Raw genomic sequence first — 21305 nt, 5'->3', positions numbered from 1 at the left:
TATTTGCTATATATGTGTATGTATGCATGTACACACATATAAAGTAATTCAGAAGCATTACAATCACTATGTAGAGACTGCAAATTTAGATCAAGAAATTAAATAATTTTTTTTAATATTAATATTCTTCTCATACTTACATCAACAAAAAATGTCCACCTACATTTGACATAGTTGTTCTTTTTGTTGGTGGTCTATTATTTTGATAACCACAGATCCCAAAAAACAATCCAATGATGAGGAAAGAGACAATGACTGTCATTATAATACAAATACCAAGAGTTGTATACTTTCTAAAAAATTATAAAATAAAGTAAAAATTTTATAAAATACCTTGATTTAATAATTAGATTTCAGCAGTAATAACACAGAGATCACATTGCTCTCTATGATTAATTTTACTTGCCCATAACTATCATATTTCTTTCCACTTTGCATGTACTGCTTCATACTTGTACTAGCATTGTGTAATGCTTTCTAAACAAAAAATGAATAAAAAGTAAGATTTATACATATAAACAAAATATATATTTAATTAATAAACTTCTTTAATTATTATTTTTTAAACATATATTATTAATAATATATATAATAATTTTAAATACAAATAAATAAAATTATATAATTAATCCTATTTTATAGTTTTAAAATTTTTACCTGTAACAGTACACTAAATTTTTATTATGAATTTTATCAAGAATATCAATTATATATATTGTATTTTTATGTAAAGATGTGAAAAGTACAATAAAAATCATTATATATATATTGACATTATATATATAATGTAAATAGCTTAATAGTTCTGTGAAAAACCAAATAAGCTATATTCATTAGAATATAGCTCATTATATAATAATATAAACTCACATACATGTGACAGTTTATCAAACAAAACAGGAAATATCCAATGTGAAGAATCTTTCAAATGATAAATTCATATATTAAGTAATAAAAAAAAAGACTCTTACATAATACAATTTAACAATAACGAAACAACAAAATTTGTGTGTTACTTGTTTCTTTTCTTGTGTTTGTTACTTGTATCTCGAGGTAGGCAAGAGAAAGACTCTGAAGCAAACTACAGAAGCAGTCATAAAAATTTAAAATATTTCATATCTTTATACTCCACTAATTAATTTTTTCATGCTAATAGTGTTTATATAAATAACATCGCTAGACCCGATACACTATAAAGCTAAACTCCAACTGAATGCCGAATCCTATGAGTACATCAAAACAAAATCCATCACTCAAAAATTCCTCATTTACTAAGCCCTTCAATCTCTATTACCAGGATGACATCCATCACCAAAAACAGCTATGACTAAGCTTTCTGAAATAATTCTAAATAATCCATGTTCTAAAAAAATCATCAAGTTTTGTCCAACACAGGTATTTTTTGCCTTCCCTCTTTGTGTGTCTTTGCAAATGGGATCCCAACAAAAACAACATAAACTTTAATCTCATAGCAAGAGGAGAACCTCTTAATCCTATACTACAATTTCTCTAATACATTAATTGAAGCCTTTTCATACTTTGTGCTTCTGATGTAATCATCCAATGCCTCACTGTATGTCTCTTGTTTCACTAATACTACAGCCTTGGTCTTGTCTGCCCCAAAAGCCACAATCCCATTGTAGATGCCAATCATTCTTTGCTTTTTGAGCAAAGGCTAGGAAGAGTAAAAAAGTGGTTGGCATCTAATAGGATTGTGGCTCTTAGGCTGGACATTTATCTACATCAGAGTATTAATATTTGTGTTGGGTATTTTGGATAGGTTGTAATGTCTGTTTTTTGTGTATTTATAGTTTTAAATTGTTTTGGTGGCTAAAAACAGATTAAAAATTATATAATTTTTTGGTTTTCAAATGAATGAATAATATTCTATTTTATGTCATATGCATTTCAAACTTAAGTATTGTTCCATGTTTGAATTTGTGATTTGTCAATTAGATGTTATGTTTAAATTATTTAGAATAAACATTTTTTTTTTTTAAATTTAAGTTGTGTTATTCTTGTATAGTTGTACAGTACTGTACAGTACATATGATTGCATGAAGATTTGATGTTAAATATGTCTGAAAATGTTAGCATGGAAAAATAAATTGCTGGAGAATAAAGATGTTAAGTGTTTTAAATTAGTGAAATCCAGTTGGAATCTGTAGCAGTCATAAAAATTGAATCACCCCAAAATCTTAAAAAATGGGTTTATTTTTTAAATTAAAGTACTATTTTGCTGCAGATCTGCAAGAAACTGTAAAAATTGCATCATCCATGACATTGTACATACAGAGACGTCTAGAGTGGAATCGGGCTTGGCTTCCATCTAGCTATGGAGATTATTCACAATTTTCTACAGCCACTACTTACTATATTGTTTTAACTATGACCTCACATATACATTAGAATGCTTTTCATTGACTGACAAAATCTGCTATAATGTTTCCAGTGAGTACATCTTCCTTTAGCATAAAAACACATGCAAAAGTTGTATGCTTTTATAAGCAAAATGGAAAATTTTTGACTGTGAACACTGCATAAAAACTCCACAATTGTTGAATTGAATGCTAAAGGTTTAGCATTCAATTCAACAATTGTGAACAACTCTTGTGAAATAATGCCCTCTCTACAATATCATCAATCAACAATTGTACATTTGTTACAAATGGGAATGTGAAAACATTGAAAGCCGGATAGGATGATGAAATGTCTCAGTCTATAAAAACAAACTAGTTTTTTAAAACTGAAAGTAAAATGGGAAAAGCAGTTAGACATTAAAAGCAACTGCAAAGCTGTTACAAAGGCTGGAGGTGACTCTATAAATTGGATCAAATCAATAAGAAATAACTTCATGTTATGTTTTTCAAGCTTATTTATGTTGTAAACTCTTTTTTTTTCTTCTTTTTTTGCTTCCGTAACTGTGAATGGCTACTTCTTGTGACAATTCTCATTTATAATATGGGCAAAGTTGTGGTGTAAAACAACACTTAAGTTAAATATACTGTAGCATTAAATGTAATAAACTGATTTTTTGGTTTATCCTCTGCAATATCAATGATGTCATTATGAATGCAATCATAGCTTAAGAATCCTACTTTGCACATCTGTTAAATATTTTGGTATAAATCAAATGTTAAGTGTAAAATAATAATAATAATATTGTAGACTGGATGGCAACAGTGGGCAGCCAATATAATGTTTTTCCTTCTTAATTTGAGTGGGTGTGTGTGTGTGTGTGTGTTGTTTGAGTGTGTGTGTGTGTGTGTGTGTGTAATGAGCAGTTATGAGAAGTATGAATAAAGAATGAATTATTTAATGAACTCTGAATAAAGTTTGCATCATTTAATAAAACAAAACCTTACCACTGTATATCTATTAAAACAATATTTATATGTATTACAATACATTTGTTTAAATTATAATTTTGGATGAATTTATTGTTATTTTTATTGCTTTATATTTAATTCACATACTAATATTATAATTTTACAAAGCCAAATGATTGCTATTAATAATCAGGCTATTTATTTTATTTTGACTAAACGACCCTATGGCCATTGGCCTTTCTCAAGGGTCAAAAAAGGATACACACATATATATAAAATAAACAATCAACAAAACAATAAGAACAGCAAAAAGAAAAAATACACAAAACTAGTCACAGATCAAATTTTTTACAACTTGTTTAAATTGCCTGTAAGTACTCAAATCTGTATATTCTTCTTTTAAAGCATTCCAATTATATATAAGTTGACAGATCGGTGCATCTTGGCCAAAACAGTGCTTAACTTTTGGTAGAATCAAATTATTTTCCATCGATAGTTGTAGTTAAAGGGCCTAAAGTGTTTATTTAACTCATCACTTATATAAGATTCTTTCCTCTCACCTTTATTAGTTTAAAGCTGTCTAAAAGAACTTGTTTTTTTATATAAAATATGCTATTAATATGCTATAATTAATAATTCAACTAAGTAATTTGGTAGTAGAGGTAGACATTAGATCAGTGGTTCTTAACCTGGGTTCAACCGAACCCCTGGGGTTCGGCGAGTCAGTCTCAGGGGTTCGACGGAGGTCAACCACCTGACGTCATCGTGATGTAGAAACTGTATTGGTTTCAAAAACTAATGCTACATAATGTGTGTTCTATTGGGAAACTAACTTCTCTTACTCTCTAACTTCTACTACTCTCTAACTGAAACGAAGTGAAGAGGTCCCAATCCAATACACGTATAAACGACCTGCAAGACGGTCAAGCACACACCCGACTCATACGTTCGTGATGACATGTTCCACTCGGCTATCATTGGCTGTGGGTGATCACGCAACATTGCTTGGCCTTTCTATGCTGCAGGAAATTTGGTGCGCCCAGTATTCGAATTGTGACTGTCGTAATTGTACGTCGTGTGATTTCTTTTTTAATATTTTAATCCCTTCATACTATGTCGAGCAAAAAAAGAAAGTGGTCGGACGAATATGTACAATATGGATTCACATGTATAACGGAACGTGATGGGAGTCAGCGTCCTTGTTGCATGATTTGCAATGCCAAGTTGAGCAATTCTAGTCTAGCACCGGCAAAACTAAGAGAACACTTCTTTAATCTGCATGGAAATTACAAAAATACAACACTCGCTGAATTCAAGGTGAAGAGGGCCAGATTTGATGAAAAGGGTAGTCTGCCTGTCCTCGGCTTTGTACCCATCGATAAACCGATCCTTACAGCATCGTACAAAGTCGCTTACCTTATCACAAAGCAGGGCAAACCACACAATATCGGTGAAAAACTCATAAAACCAGCCATGTTGAAGATGGCGAATATCATGCTGGGAAAAGCGGCTGAAGTTAAGTTATCCCAAATTCCTCTTTCAAATGACACCATCAGTGACAGAATAGACGACATGAGCAAAGATATCTTGGCCCAAGTAGTTGCAGATCTGATTTCAAGCCCGGCAAAATTCAGCCTTCAACTCGACGAAACTACAGACGTTTCCAGTCTAAGTCAGCTTGCAGTATTTGTGCGCTATGTGAAAGACAACGTTATAAAGGAAGATTTTTTATTATGTAAGCCTCTTACAACAACAACTAAGGCAGCCGATGTAAAGAAACTTGTGGATGACTTCTTCAAAGAAAATAATCTTTCGTGGGATATGGTTTCTGCAGTTTGTTCGGACGGAGCTCCAACCATGCTGGGAAGAAAGTCTGGTTTTGGTGCGCTAGTGAAAGCCGATGCACCACACATCGTTGTTACACATTGTATTCTACACAGGCATGCGTTGGCAACAAAAACCATGCCTCCAAAACTGGCAGAAGTCTTAAAAATTGTAGTGGAATGCGTGAACTATGTGCGAAATAGTGCTCTGAGGCACCGCATCTTCAAGGAGTTGTGTAAAGAAATGGGGTCTGAATTCGAGGTACTTCTGTACCATTCAAACGTTCGGTGGTTATCCCGGGGACAGGTTCTGAATTGTGTTTTTGCCCTACGTGAGGAATTAGCCCTGTTTTTGCAAGAGCACCAACATGGTCATGCAGATTGCTTCAAAAATTCTGAATTTATTCTCATGCTTGCGTACATGGCTGATATCTTCGCAGCTCTCAATCATCTGAATCAACAGATGCAGGGCGGTGGTGTCAACATCATCGAAGCGGAAGAAGCCCTGAAGGCGTTTCAAAAAAAGCTACTGTTGTGGAAACGACGAACAAAAAACGGTAACTTTGCAAACTTTACCCTGCTAGACGAATGTGTAAATAAGAATTATGATGTGCCTGGAATCGGAGATATTTCTGTATTGGGGGAACTGAAGCACGCAATTTCCATGCACTTAGACGAGCTTGCAAAGTCTCTTGAAGGGTACTTCCCTTCAAGAGAGTTATATCCAGCATGGGTGAGGCAGCCGTTTACGTTTGATGTTGAGAAAACAGATGTCAATGATACATACCTGGATGAAATCATTGAAATTCAGCAGAGCCAGGTTCAACAGCAACTCTTCAAAACAACAACGCTCTCATCGTTTTGGTGCCACCAAATAGTAATGTACTCTGCTATTGCGAAGAAAGCTCTGGAGATTTTGATACCGTTTGTGACAACATATCTTTGCGAGCAATCCTTTTCGAGGATGCTGGACATTAAAACGAAGAAAAGGAACAGACTTAGTTGCGAAAATGACATGCGAGTGGCACTTTCCAAGGTAAAGCCTCGCATTTCCGAACTGGTGTCTAAAAGGCAACAGCAGCAGTCACACTGATTTTAAATTTTGTTCTTTGTTCTTAATGTTTTATTCTTTGTTCTTAATGTTTTGTTCTTTGTTCGTAATGTTTTGTTCTATAATGGTTTTGTTTATTTTGTGGACCAATAAAATATATACGTATGTTTTGAATTTGAAAAATTATATTTTATTTTTCCAATTAAAAGGGGTTCGGTGAATGCTCATATGAAACTGATGGGGTTCGGTACCTCCAGCAAGGTTAAGAACCACTGCATTAGGTACTATCTCTTATCTAAATTAATAATTATGAAAAATCTGAAAGAAATGAACCAGCCTGGAGCAGGATGACATAACTGGCAAGCACACTGCACGGTAAGTGAAGATTAAAGTTACATCTAGATTCAAGTCTCACTTCAGGCTGGTTCTTTTCTTCCAGATTGTTCTAAATTATTTAATAAAACTATTAAATTATAATTATTAATTTAGATAAAAGATAGTGCCTAATGTCTACCTCTAGTACCAAATTACTTAGTCAAATTATTAATTATAGCATATTAATAGCCTGATTATTAACAGTGATTGTTTGGCTTTGCATCAATACATTAGGCTTCACAATGTTGATATATATTCTAATTTTAAGAAAACTGTTCAAAAATTACGGCAATTAAACAAATATAATTAAAATTTTCAGAAAATAAGTTTAAAATTCAATAAAATAAAAATTTCAAACTTTTTAAAAATTATTAGAAACAATTATGACTGAAAAGTGATTTTAAAGAATTCAAAAAGCATTTCCTATTAGATACAATTTAATTAATGTAACCATTTAAAATCATTTTCCTTTACTTTTGTTTGACACACTGTTGGTTACACAATAAACAATTGCCAAGAAAACATATTTTACAATCAACATTTTGAAAAAATAACTTTGATAATTTGGAAATAATACAATAAAAACTTTAAATTAATCATTTATTATTAATTTTTAGTATTATAAATCGTTTACCATTTCAGATTAAAATATAAGTTATACTTATGTATTTCAATAAATATTTTTAAGTTTATAACAACTTGCAACTAACAAACATTAATAAATATATTTACTTCAGTTTCTGGAAATACATCACTCATAAGTTTAGTTACAGCATCATTAAGTTCGTTAGATATTTTACTTAAACCAGATTTTATTTCTGAAAAAATAAAATAAATAAAAACAAAATTATCAAAAATTATTATAAATACTTAAATTTTATTTAACAAATAATGTATTTGATAGATTTAAATGTTAATGAGACATATAATTGTCTAATGATACCAATTTAATAGAGTAAAATTATTTCAAATTTTTATTCAATATAGTTTGTTAAAGACAAACCTTGTTACAAAGGGCAACAAACTTTGTCCAACAACATTTATAACAAATGAAATACAAAAAGAAATACAAGATAACATTGACAAATTAGTCTAGTAATGTACAGATACAATAGTCTTTGCGTATTGTAATCGCAAATAATGTTAGCCATTGGTTATCATCAAAATTAGCACTCCCAGAACATACAGGTTAAAATATGTTATAAAGAACGTCACTTATTATAGTCAGGATTCAGTTATCATCACTATTATCTTTTGATAAATAGGTATATTAAAAACTTTGCATTTTTATAGAAAACTTACAATTCTAAGATTTTTAATTCTATCATCATGCTATTAGCCTCAACATATGACTAATAATATGCAATCATTATCAGTTATTGTTATTATATAATAATTCCTTGATGGCTTAGTGTAGATAGGTTGAGACAACAATGGAGACAAATTTAAACAATCAAAAATGAGTGAGGTAGGGCATCTTGACACATTTATGGCAATTAGCAAAAGCACCATACTTTTAATCAAGTTGTCATTCAGAGCAGCACTACTATGTGACCAGCTGGATATTCTTACACAATCATCAGTCTTAAATGCTTTAAATGTTAAACATTGCAATTTTCTCACAATACAAAATAATTTAGTTTGCTGGAATTATGCTAGCTGTTGTTAAAGTTGGTAGCAAAGAAACAATACTAGATAAATTATATAAAACAACTTCTCGCACAATCCCTGGGAAGGATAAATCAACACACTAAAACCTTTTTTATATCCCAGTACAAACAGATTTAAATAAAACTAACGTTTTCAAGCATAAACCATCACTTTAGAAGCACATACAGCAAAAAATATTTCCAATGTTTAAATATTTTGAAATTTAAAATAATTTTAAACACTTTCGAATTTCAGTTTTGAATTTATACAGGATAAATTATATATTAATTAATAATAATAATAATTACAGTTAATAAACCTTTAAAATTATACATCTTATATATTGTTTTAACATATTCTTTTAATGCCAAAGTCAATAAAACTAGACTTTCCATTAAGTGTTTTCATATTTACTTATTATATTTAATGTTATTAGTGATTACAATAAGCAAAAATCTACTGTAATTTCTATACAATCTGAATATTAATAATATTTAACCAATAACCATAATTAAAGTAATATAACTTAGTATGTACTGTACTTTTAAAAAGCCCTTTACATATGTATTTGAATTTTTAATCAGAAGGTGTTTGTATTGAATGAAACTTGGCATCATATTTAAATAAAAGAAAATGGTTTGTTAAAAATGCCAAAAATAAGACTTCATTAGAAAAAAAATTAAGTTCTTATTTAAAATCTTAAAGGCCTTAGAAAAAATAAGATTTTTAGCAAAGTCTTATTTTTAGATTCCTTAGCAGAAGTCTGTTTTCTTTTATTTAACCAAAAGGTAAATTGTAAAATCAGTTGTGGTAGAAATGATTACATTTTAAATCTGTTGAGCAAACAGAACTGAGCCAACCTGCCACAACTCTCACACGGGACTGAAAAATTACGTCCCTTCTTACTCGACATCTACATGTAACTATAGACTAAGATGATCGTAACTTCTTGATGTTAAAACAAGATGGGGAAGCTGCAACTGATAAAGAAAGGCCCACTTATTAAAATTCTGTCAATACAGATGAACATTATTAGCAGTTTGTTTGTACTGTACATTATTATGTTGATTTAGTTGTGTAAAAAATACATAAATTTCCATAAGTCCACTCTAATAACCTTAAATAGCTTCGCAACTATATTTATCCACAAACGTTTTCGAGTCAAACTGAGCATATTTTTCAGAGGAGCTTTTTTGTTTATAAATTATGATCACTCACAATTTTATCATAAAATTTATTGCACTGTAAGTTGCAATTTTGATTTATAATTAGCATTACTTCCATGGTTATGATATTTAATCTTGACTTTTTTTTTTTTGACCACAGGAAATTCATGAATGAAAATTGAAAATATTCTTTCTACAGAAGCTGCAGTTCCTGGAAAACAAAGGACTAATTCCATTAAATTATTAAAAATCATTTTGGAATTCTGTTGAGATTTCAATTCATTCTTTCTTATAAGAGTAAACCTCATCTTTAAACGACGACATAATTTCAAACTCAAACATTTTTAGCCTAGTTTATAGACCATTGTCACGAGTTCTTTAATAATGAATTCTAGAACATTTGGCAATTTATTGTTTCAAAAAATAAAAAAATAATGTTAATAAAAATGTTCAAAAATACGAAAAATGTAGTAAATGGTCAAATGTTCTAAAATTTGTCATTAAAGAATTCCTGACAATGGCCTATAAACTAGGCCAAAAATATTTGAGTTTGAAATTATACTGCTGTTTACGGTAGTAGTTTATTCTTTAAAACTAAATTATAGCATAACATTTAGTGCTTTCCTGTAATATAAATAGTTTACCTGTTATGAACCATTAGAAGTTGTCATCAAATCTTATTTCCAATCATGTGACATGTGAATTCATGATCCAGTTTGTTTGATCTTATACTGTTGTACCAACAATTGCTTAGATGACTGATCATAGTAACCTTTAAATTAATCTACTGTTCTAGAACAAGGGAGGCAAACTGTAGCATATAAGGAAAATCATCTGGCATGTAAAGAATCATACAATTTTGATTTATCATCTGTTTTTTTCAATCATCCTTTTGGTTATCTTATTACAAATTTCTATACTACATGTGAAAAACAATGATAAAATTGCCATTGTATATTTAAATATAAACTCATATATGCATAACGTGACCAGACGTCCCGTTTTGAACGGGACTGTCCCTTTTTAGAGTTACGAGTCCCGGTGTCCCGAAATGAACTCTGGGACGCAAAATTGTCCCGTTTTCTGAAACCGCGCGAAAATTTGAGTAGTCGAGCCGGCCGGACGGCCGTCGCGCCGGCGGCCGGACGCGAACGGTGTGCGAGAGCAAACCGCGTCGTCGGTTGATGCGAAGATAGCAGAGAGTGGCGAAGACGTCATCGCTCGCGCTTTGTTGACTAATTGTTTGGCAGATTTTTCGTTCGCCCACTTCTCGATATTTGTTTTGTTGTTGTTTGATGCTCGTGTACCTAGTAAATAACTTAAACTTCTTTTGTTTTGGAATCATAAGTTAAAATGCCGAAACGCAAGTGTACTGTACGTTCAATGTTAACTTACAAGCAAAATATCCGTTTATCAAGCAAATAAATACTCCCTCAGATGTCAGATGTGAAAAGTGTCGTACAGAATTTAGCGTTTCCCATGGTGGTGCCAGTGATATTGAACAGCATTTAAAGTCTGAAAAACATAAAAATGCCGATCGTACAGCCGCTTCGAGTTCTTCGATGTTAACCTTTTTCAAGAAATCGGACGCACCAACTTTAAAGGACTTGGATATCGCCACAGCAGAAGGCGTCTGGGCTTATTACACGATACAAGAAAACCACAGTTTTCGCTCTAATGACTGTGCGTCAAAATTAATTCAATCATGTTTTGATCCCAAATTTACATGCGCGCGTACGAAATCAGAAGCTATTGTAGTAAATGTTTTGACGCCTACAGCAATGAAAAAATTAAAAGATGATCTTGATAAGTCCAATTGTATTACAATACTAAACGACGCTTCAAACCACGGTAACAAGAAAATATACCCTATTCTAGTGCGCTTTTTTCAACCTTACGTAGGTGTGCAAGTAAAAATTTTAGATCTCCAAGACCAACCGGGTGAGACTTCTGACATCATTGTTGATTATTTAAACCAAGTGTTGACAGATAATAATTTGACAGCAAAAGTCGTGACATTTTGCGGAGACAATGCCAACGTCAATTTCGGAGGTGCGGCTAGGCGAAGAACTAACAATGTGTTAACGAAATTGCAATCATCACTGAAAAAGCCATTGATAGGTATTGGATGTGGAGCCCATGTAATTCACAATGCAATAAAATCTGCTGCAGACAGGCTACCCTTAGATTATGAAAGCATTATTGTGAAGATATATTCATTTTTTTATATTTACACGATTCGAGTTGAAGCTCTAAAGGAGTTTTGCGCCGAAACTGAAACAGAATATCAACAAATGCTCGGCTATAGCAAAACTAGATGGCTTGTTCTTATGCCTGCCTTGGAAAGGGTTTTAAAAATGTATCAGCCATTAAAAAACTACTTTTTGAGTATTGAAAAATGTCCCCTGTTACTAAAAAACTTTTTTGAAGATCCCACATCCAAATTGTGGTTTTATTTTTTACACGCTCTGTCAGCAAGTTTTCATCAAGCTGTATTGAAACTAAAAGGTCAGACTGTATCGGCAATTGAAGCTGCAAAAGAAATCAATCAACTAAAAGACAATTTGACTCAGAAACAGACCAATCAGTTTCTTCCATTTATGGTCCGTCAATTAATAGTGAAATCGAAAGATAATGTTACTGACATGGATGAAGAGTTTGTGAAAAGGGCGGCTACAGAATTTTATCAAACAAGCCGTGAATATCTGGAGCAGTGGACTTGCTTTCTTACCAAAGAAATGGAGATATTTTATTGGGCAGATTTAAAAAAGGTCCCCGCATGGGAAGATGTTCAAAAATCTCTGGATGTATTCATTGAAAAGGAATATATTGACTGTAATAAAGATGCAGAAGTTTTTGACGAATTTTCGTTAATTTGTAACTACATTACATCGGATAAAGTAACCAAATGGAATAATCTAAATGTTTCCACGGAAACTCGTTGGGTGGAAGTATTCAAACACTTTCGAGCCAACAATTTTCAGCATGAAAACTTTTCTATTTTAATTGAATATATTTTATGATTGCCTGCTACAAATGCTCCAGTAGAAAGAGTATTTTCTATGATGAACAAATTGTGGCCATCTGAGAAGACCCAGTTACAAATTTCAGTTCTAAAGACGATGTTGATAATTAAGGTGAATATAAAAAAAACGTGCCAAGAGTTTCATTCTTACTTAAAATCATCACCAGCTATATTAAAGCAAATTTGTTCCTCTGATAAATATAAATATATAATTAAACGTTTCGGGTATATATATTTTTTAATTCGTAACTTTTAAGCTAACTGACTTTTTCTGAATAAATAACTTTAAAAAAGTGTTTTTTTATTGAGTACCTGTTAATTAACATAAATAAACCAATGTCCCGTTTTGAGTCAAAAAATAAATGGTCACGTTATATATGCATATTCCCAATGGAAGCACTGTATTGTCAAATACAAGATAGTTTCCATGACAAAAATATTTGAATCACATAAAGCAGCCAGTTTACAGGCATTTGCACATGCCCTTTACAGAGCACCAACCTTTCACGGTTTACCTAATGGATGCTACAAACCAAAATATCATATAATACTTCCAATGATTCTATCCAGGGATGGCACAGCTTCCCTATCAACGAATTTCACCACACACCACTGATATTTTCCCATAAGAAACAATATAAAATGGATTAATCCATTCCTGATCATCAAAATAAAATCTTTTTTTTAATACCTTTTTAGCTGTATTTCATTCATAAAAATGCCTACAAATGTTATGTAATATTATATTAATAAATTTTTATTTAATTTAAGCACCTTCAACATGAATTATTGGATGCCATTTATATTATGTGAATGTTGATTAATGCAGTTTTTATTAATTAATTTGATTTAAATTCAACTACGTCGCATATTGAAAACGGAAGTAGTACCTCTCCTGCATGCACACTGAAATGTAATTTAAATATCATCGACACTGATAATTTGTGACGTCTAATGACATCAGGAGATCTAACTTCTGAATCAGTAGTCCTGTCATTGATTGGTCAGACTATTGACTTTCTTTAACATATTATGTATAGGGAAAGAGACATGGTCAACTGACCATCCATGTCTTTCTAATATGTTGTTGGCTGTTGCCAAGTACCTTTGTGGCAACTGAGTTATTGTACAGCAACTGGTGCAATTATGAGTTTGAAATTCTGTCCCCAATTTGTTCAAAATCCAAGGTTTAACTAGTCATTTAGTATCAATCTTCATTTTTTCCTCAATTATCAAAATAGACAAATATCATTTGAGGCTCTAAGATAAACATCTCTTAATACAGTATCCCATGGCTTTGCAGCCTAAAAACTAAACACCATCATTAATCATAGAGGGAATTGTAACCTTATGTACACTGCTCAGAGGAATCCTTCCTTTCTGTTCTTTCAATCTCCTCACCTTCCTCCTTCTCTCCCCTTTTCTGCCAGCTAAACACTTTGTGTACAGCTGTTGTCTTTTGTTAAAAAAATATACAGTATAACACATTAATTCTGGGTAGGTCTATTGCAAAATAAAATTAGCTGTGTGATTAAGAACGGCACATTAAATATGTGGATCAGATCTCCATGAAAATTTTCTGACTCTCAGATTCAAATCTAGATTCTCTGAGACGTACAGATACCTTTGCAGAAAAAATGTCTCTTGGCATCTGAACAATTTATATTCTTTCATCTACATGATTAATCAAATATCAAATTTGATAAGTTTAATAAAAAATTCAGTTAAATTATCTAACATTTAACAATTAATAAAAATTAAGAAAAAACATACCATTTTGTAAGGATTTTGTTTGCACACTTACTCCTTTTGGAAGCCTTTCAATTATTTCAGTTATCTAAAATACATTCCACATAATTATAAAATGTAGTCCACTTTGTTCATAAAAATAATTAAATACAGTAAATAAATAAAAATAGTTTAAAATAAATAAAATTTAGTTAACAATAAGATCAGATTTTAATTGATAAATATATTTACAAAGCCTATTAAGTCTTTTCATTTACATGTTTGTGAGAGATTTTTAACAATAAACCAAACAATTGCCATAGTTATGGCAATCTATGACAATTGTTTGGATTTTATTAATACATTGGGCTTAGTATATCACATTTGATATTTGATAAATATATTAGGGTGTCCCTTATACAGGGACTGAAACAAAAGTGATAGTTTGCATAGCAACACCTGCCTACCTTGTTCTAATATTGAAAAAGTAATATTCACAAAATTTGGCTAAATTTAGATGAAATTTAGAAGTTGCTACCAAAGTTTAAAACATTAAATTTTCTTTATTTTAAGCAAAATACAAGGTAAACATTTAAAATTTACATTTGGCAATTTCCATGCTACAATGCCACAAGATGAATTTAACAATACATAATAATAATCACATAGTTGAATATTAATTGTTATTGGCAAGCACTCTCTTCCTAAAGTCTAAATATCTCTTCCAGTGATCTTTGACAATCTGCAGAAGAAACTGGTTTTGTTCATCCTGGGAATACAATTGATTGTATTCTGCAATTGGATATTTTGTATTCTGCCATATCATTAATGTAATTGATGGATCTGATGTGCTTTTCTGATTGATCTGAAATATAGTTCACAACAAAAAGACAGAGTTTGAGGTCCAATTCTGTGAGTTTCAAAAAATTTTAAAGTGTGTTGGCTGATACGAAATAGTCCAAATTTTTCCCCACGATGCTATCTCGATCAATTGTCACTCACTTTGTGATGTTCTCATTCCCTTCACTTTGGACAGCTCCAATCACTTTGACTTTTATATCTATTGATACTCTTTACCAAAGAAACCAAAGGCAACAAACCTCTTCATTGAAGTAACAGATGACCAGCAGGCTTCTTCAGAGCAACATTGACAACTGCAGAGTTTGTAATCTTGTATTGTTGAAAGTTCTCCAATAGAAGCATATCATTTAAAGGCACAGACAGCAATTAGAAGCGGTTTGAAGCACCACTTTCAAAATCTTTACCATGCTAGAAAAATATACTGTACAACACCATCTTCAAAAGAACCTTAAAATAGCTCCAGTAGAAAGGTATAATGTAGAGGGATGAATATATCAAGATATACTTGATATATTTGTATATATTCATCTATATTCATCTCTCTATATTATACATCATGTTTAAGCTAGCATTCCAGTTTGAAACATGATTAAGACCTGAAACTGATCTTATTCATAGATTGGAAATGTGTGTCTAAATTATAGTTTATTAAAATTTTTCTGCTGGAGATATTTTAAAGTTCTTTTGAAGGTGGTGTTGTTTCAAACCACATTTTCAAATAGAATCAATCTCGCAACAAAAATTGCAATGTCCTGTATCTCAGCTTCTTCTGTTTTTCTCAATGGAAACTGTGCTTTGATCATTCACATTTTCATTGCATAAATGGTTTTGCCATCTTATGAGCCTTATGCATTGCACCTGGAGCAAGAAATCTAATTCCATTATGAGGTTCACTTCTAAGAAAGATTAAGAAATTTCCAGGAGCTCTCTGTTATCATTGCAAGATTGTTGATGGTTCAATTCTCCAAAGCAAAAGTGATTATTTCATCTTTAATGTCAGCAACAGCACTGGTAGTGAATTCATCAAGTGCAGTTCTGTATTCAACCTTATCCACTGATGCACAATGAGCTTGAAATTTCTTGAATATTAATATTTCTGGGCTTACTGATGGAGTTAAAGTGACAGAGTAGATAACTTCCAGTACTGGTTTGAATTTATGGTATCTGCTGGAAAGATAGAAGAGGTCCTTGTCTAATTTATGCTCAATCTAGACACATGCTCCATTTTTTTAAATCTAATATTTGACATTGTAGTGTCAAAACACAGCCCTTTCACCTTCTATTCAAGATTCCACAATTCCAAATACAGCCTTGCCCTTTTCAAATCCAGTTCCAGCCAAAATTTTTGAAACACTGAGCAGTTTTTCTACTCCATCACCTGTAACTAAAATAGGAAGATGATCAACTACTTCATTTCTAGTAAGATCTGACAGCAGCTTGCCATCCCAATGCACAACTAGCAGCACTTGGATTAAATTGAGAGATTACTTCTGTAGCTGTTACTTCCCTTTGCCTAATGTGACTATGATAAACTGAAGAATGATTTAGAAGTATGTTTTGTCCCAAACTTTCTCCAATAGCATGAAGCATTTTGGTTATTCACCTTCTGTAAGATCCTGATGTGCTTTGATCATTCACATTCATATGACACCAGTCTAGATGCCAAGCCCGGTGTCATAAATTGCTTCCTTCCTTTTTTTGAGAAGGCTCTCCATGAGAAGCAAGTTTCAGTTCAGAAATCTGATTGTGATGCAAACTTCACATTATATTTTTTTCTGATGCATTTGAAATCTTGAGTATGAAATGGAACATAATCACAGTTTACTGTCCATGGACTGACTAACGGTATATGCAAAAAAGCAAATAAGTCATTAATTGATATTTTAGTAATCTTTGCCATTCAGAACTGATAAAAATTGTAAAATATATCTTTTGTATATCAAGACATTATACAAATGTTAAAAGAATTTTAACATTTGTACTAACAAATGATCTGCCAGACCTTTATTGGGGTTTATTATGACCAGTCATAATATCCCCCAATAAAACTTTATTGGGGTATATTATGACTAGAAACAATCCGACAGATAGTTTCATATTAATCAAGAATTGGGTTATTTGATATTTATATTTTTAAATGAATCTTTTTACTAATTGCAATTCAATGGCCAGATGATTGGGGCAAAGAAAATAAATTCAAGTTCAACACGAGAAAGATGAAAGCAATCGTTTTTAATCTGCAAGGGCAGAGAAATTTGTATGTCCGTGTCTCCACACTCCTCATAAATGAAACCCACATAGGAGTTGTGAAGGAGTTGAAGTACTTGGGCATTATTCTAGACCACTGTCTCTCATGGAACCAACACATCCACTATATTACCCAACAAACTGAGCACATCATGCAGGTCTTTGTAAAAGTGGCCAAAACCTCATGAAGCCTGAACAACAAGGCTATAGAGACCATTTATAATAGCATATTTATTCCCATGCTTTTGTACAGGTGCAGTACCTGGGAGAATGTTATTAGCAAGGTACACCCCAAAAAAAAACAACTTATATCTGCACAGTGGAGGGGGCTTCTGCTTATAACAAAGCATACAAAACCACAGCTAATGCCAGCTTACAGGCCCTAGCATGCAAACCACCTATAGATCTAATAATTAATTACCAATGCACCATCTGGAAAATAAAATGAGGCAAAAATGTGACTATGAAAACGTTAACAATTAAAAAGACTTACAGGAACAGCCAATCCCATTTAAGCTGACTTTAAGCCCATACACCAACTTAATAATTCTAGAGGACTACCCCACAGAATGCCCCATCACAATTTTTACAGATGGTTCCAGACAGGAAAATGAAGTGGGAACCAGTTTTGTAGTCTACTGAGAGAGTAGAAAGCTTCATTTTGTTTTGGGCTCCTATGCACTATTTTCCATGCTGAGCTTCACATGATATTGCAGGCCATTAACTGGTGTGAACAAGCCATTAACAATGACAGAATAGCAATCATTACTGTCTACTGCTGCATTATCAGCAATCAAGAAAAGGTCTCTGCACCCCATCACCTCAGCCATACAACAAATAATAGTCAACTTTGACAATAATTACTACAGTAGAGAGTCGTTAATCGGAACACTGGTAATCGGAATCGCCGGTAATCGGCACGATTTTCAATCGGACTGTGTCGTGCTGAATCGAATGTTTTTGATATTAAATTTACTTCTAAAGTATAATTTTCATGTTTTTATATTCTTCAATATATTTATTTTGTTTGTACAAAATGCAGAAATAATTTTTAACGATACGATAGCCTTGATTATTATTATAAAAATTTTCCTTAGGCTTAAAATCGACGAAAATTCAACACGAAGCAACACGCAACGGAGAAAAATTTGAACATCGGACAGGTTAATGTATTTTTTCGTACATAATTGGTAATCGGAACAAATGACTAATCGGAACAACCCCAGTCCCCAATTGATTCCGATTTTCGACTCTCTACTGTATTTCGAATGGACTCGATCCCACAGTGAAAACGCCAGCAATGACAGAGCGGTTACTATAGTGAGGGAAGCAGCTGGCAATCAGAATATCCCAATCAGTTGTAACAAACTATCCTTTAAGACAATTAAAACTACACTCCGGAATGAGTTATTACAACACTGGCAACAGCACTGGAATAATAATACTCCTTCAATCACAAGACAGTTCTTTCCTGATTTAAATATGCTACTCCATAACAACTGGATAAAAATAACTCAACACACCAAGCAATTCTATATGAACCACGATCGTTTCAGCTTCTTCCTAAACAGATTTTTCCCTGCACCATGACTTATGTCCCACTTGCAATAAATGGGATGGTTGCTTCCACTATATTTTCAAGTGTATATCAACAGAATTAGAAAGAAACCAGCTAAGGACACTACTCAGCAAAAATCACTGCTGGCCTTGCAAGGCACAAGACTTAGTGCATGACAAAGAGACTCATGATCTGTTTCTCCAGCTCGTTGAAAAATACCTTAGGACTACAACTATTAATTAGCCATTGAAACCTGACTGTCTCGGCATGTAAACTTATTGTAAATTATGTAAATAGCTTATAATTATATCACTTAATCAACCTCTACTGTAAAGGCTCAAGTTCTAGCCTAATTGTACATACATTCTGTCTTTTATATTGCATAACTTGCTTAATTAACACTACCATTATACTTCTGTTTGATGTGTCAGCCTCAATTACTAATGCATGTACTTTATATGTATCCAAAGCCTGATCATGCATTACAATATCAGGCAATGTAAGTTATTTGCATTAATAAAACACTAATGAATGAAAGAAAAAAAATGAATGAATGAATGATGAAAGGAACATATTTAAAATTGAAAGTTCTTCAGGTAAAGGACTTGTGTTGATTTAAATAGATAAGTAATGACCAAATCAAAATCTGATATAAAAAGAAAACATTTTTAATTTTTGAAATAAACAGATGAATAAATAAAATGTATATGCAGATATGTATTTATATTCCACTAAGTCACATATTAGTAAAATATAAAATAAGAAATATAAATATTTATTTAGCTAAATTTATAAATGTATGTTAGAAAAAAATCAGCTCATCTAATGAAAGAAAATAGTATTGAATAAATGTCACTTCAAGCAACTTTAGTTTCATTACATGCAATAAAAATGTATTTGGAATAAAAACTAACAAGTTTGCTGATTTTTGTAACTACATCCTTTCTTAAACCTATTTCCTGTTTTTAATGTTTGTACATCTGATCACCTTAGTCATATATATGCTCGTTTTCAATTTATTTTCCTTTCTTTTTCACTTTTTCAGAAGTCAAGTATCAATAATTATCTAAAAATGTTCTAATATAGCAGTATATTTATATATTGTCATAAGCAATCAACATTCTATGTGGTACAAATATACATCAAATGAAACCCAATATCATAAGCAAATACACCAACAACTCCTGTAAATGATCGGGCTAATATTTGGATATATGATTATAAATTAGAAATAAATTTGGCACTAGAGTTAGGTGTTAGGTGCCATCTCTTATTAAAATTAAATAATATTTAATTAGTTCATTTAGATTAAACTGAAAGAAAAAACTCGGCCTGAAGCAGGACTCGAACCCGCAACTCCCACTTACTGTGTAGATGTAGTGTAACTGAGTCTCTTTGTATCGATATGTAGTAACATGAGTCTCTTTGTGATAAAATTAATTAAATTAATAAATAAATTAATTAAATATTATAATTATTAATTTTAATAAGAGATGGCACCTAATGTCTAACTCTAGTGCCAAATTTATTTCTAATCTATAATCATATATCCAAAATTTAGCCCGATCATTTACAGCAATTGTTGGTGTATTCTATGTGGTTTTGTTGTATTTGTCATGTTGATGTTTCAATGTCATAACTGTTTCTTGCTTGGTATTGGCTGTTGATTTTTAATTTCTGTTTACAACAAAAGAAATGTTAAACATTTTTTACTTTTTCCTAATTCTCTCTGTGCTACAAAACAATTTGTTTTGTTTTCCATTTCTAAATTATTTTTCTGTGGTATTTTTCTGCAAGTGAAAACAGAGCATTGCTCTCTTTCTACAAAGAGTTGGAACTGAGTAATTGGACTCTCAAACTGATATCATTATCAACTTTACAAGTTTTTCTATCTAATATTTGCTTTACCCATTTCTTCTACTTCACTTATAATTAAACATATAATGAACTGTCAATGAAGATGAAATTCACTTAACAGGAAAAAACTGAGGTGATATCTTCTAAATGTGTACTGATAAGTTTCATATTTTCAACACCATATTGGAAGTGCAGGGCACACACTAGTGTACATTATACAAAAGTTTTATTTCTAACAATTTTGTAAACTTGTGGGTTATCTGCACAAAATTACAGTAACAATAATTTAATGATTAAAATTCTTACATTTTGCAGACTACTTTCAAATTCTGTGGAATTCAATTTGCTGAATGAATCCAATGCATTTTTTATAAAATCCTGGAAAATATAATTATTGTTAAAATCTTATATTAAAAAAAATTTAAATTTTTGAAATAAACTGATGAATAAACAAAACAAAAATAAACAGATATATATTTATATTTCATTTTCAATTATTATTAAAATATAAATATCTCTAAACCAGGATTTAGATAAACATTTTACACAATCTGCAATCCACTAGAAATGACAAAGTTTCTTACAGAGTATCACATATATGAAATAAAAACTAAACATCACCAGAGATCTTACAT

At 31.6% G+C, this 21305-nt stretch overlaps 1 protein-coding gene across 1 annotated transcript in view; it reads right to left on the bottom strand.

The window, feature by feature from the left end:
- The window catches only part of LOC136972937 (prominin-1-like), a 62221-nt gene that overhangs the window by 29371 nt on the left and 11545 nt on the right, over positions 1-21305 (bottom strand). The window contains exons 4-8 of the mRNA XM_067267596.1: positions 20977-21048; positions 14193-14256; positions 7311-7396; positions 403-477; positions 141-289 (exon numbers count right to left, since the gene is read on the bottom strand). Coding sequence (XP_067123697.1) covers positions 141-289; positions 403-477; positions 7311-7396; positions 14193-14256; positions 20977-21048 — 446 coding nt within the window. The remainder of the gene's footprint in view (positions 1-140; positions 290-402; positions 478-7310; positions 7397-14192; positions 14257-20976; positions 21049-21305) is intronic.

Source organism: Centruroides vittatus, unplaced genomic scaffold (assembly GCF_030686945.1).
Source record: "Centruroides vittatus isolate TY-2023 unplaced genomic scaffold, ASM3068694v2 contig_3067, whole genome shotgun sequence".
In the NCBI taxonomy this organism is placed as follows: Eukaryota; Metazoa; Arthropoda; class Arachnida; order Scorpiones; family Buthidae; genus Centruroides; species Centruroides vittatus.
Note: the sequence above shows the minus strand (reverse complement) of the source record. Positions and strands in the feature narration are given on the sequence as shown.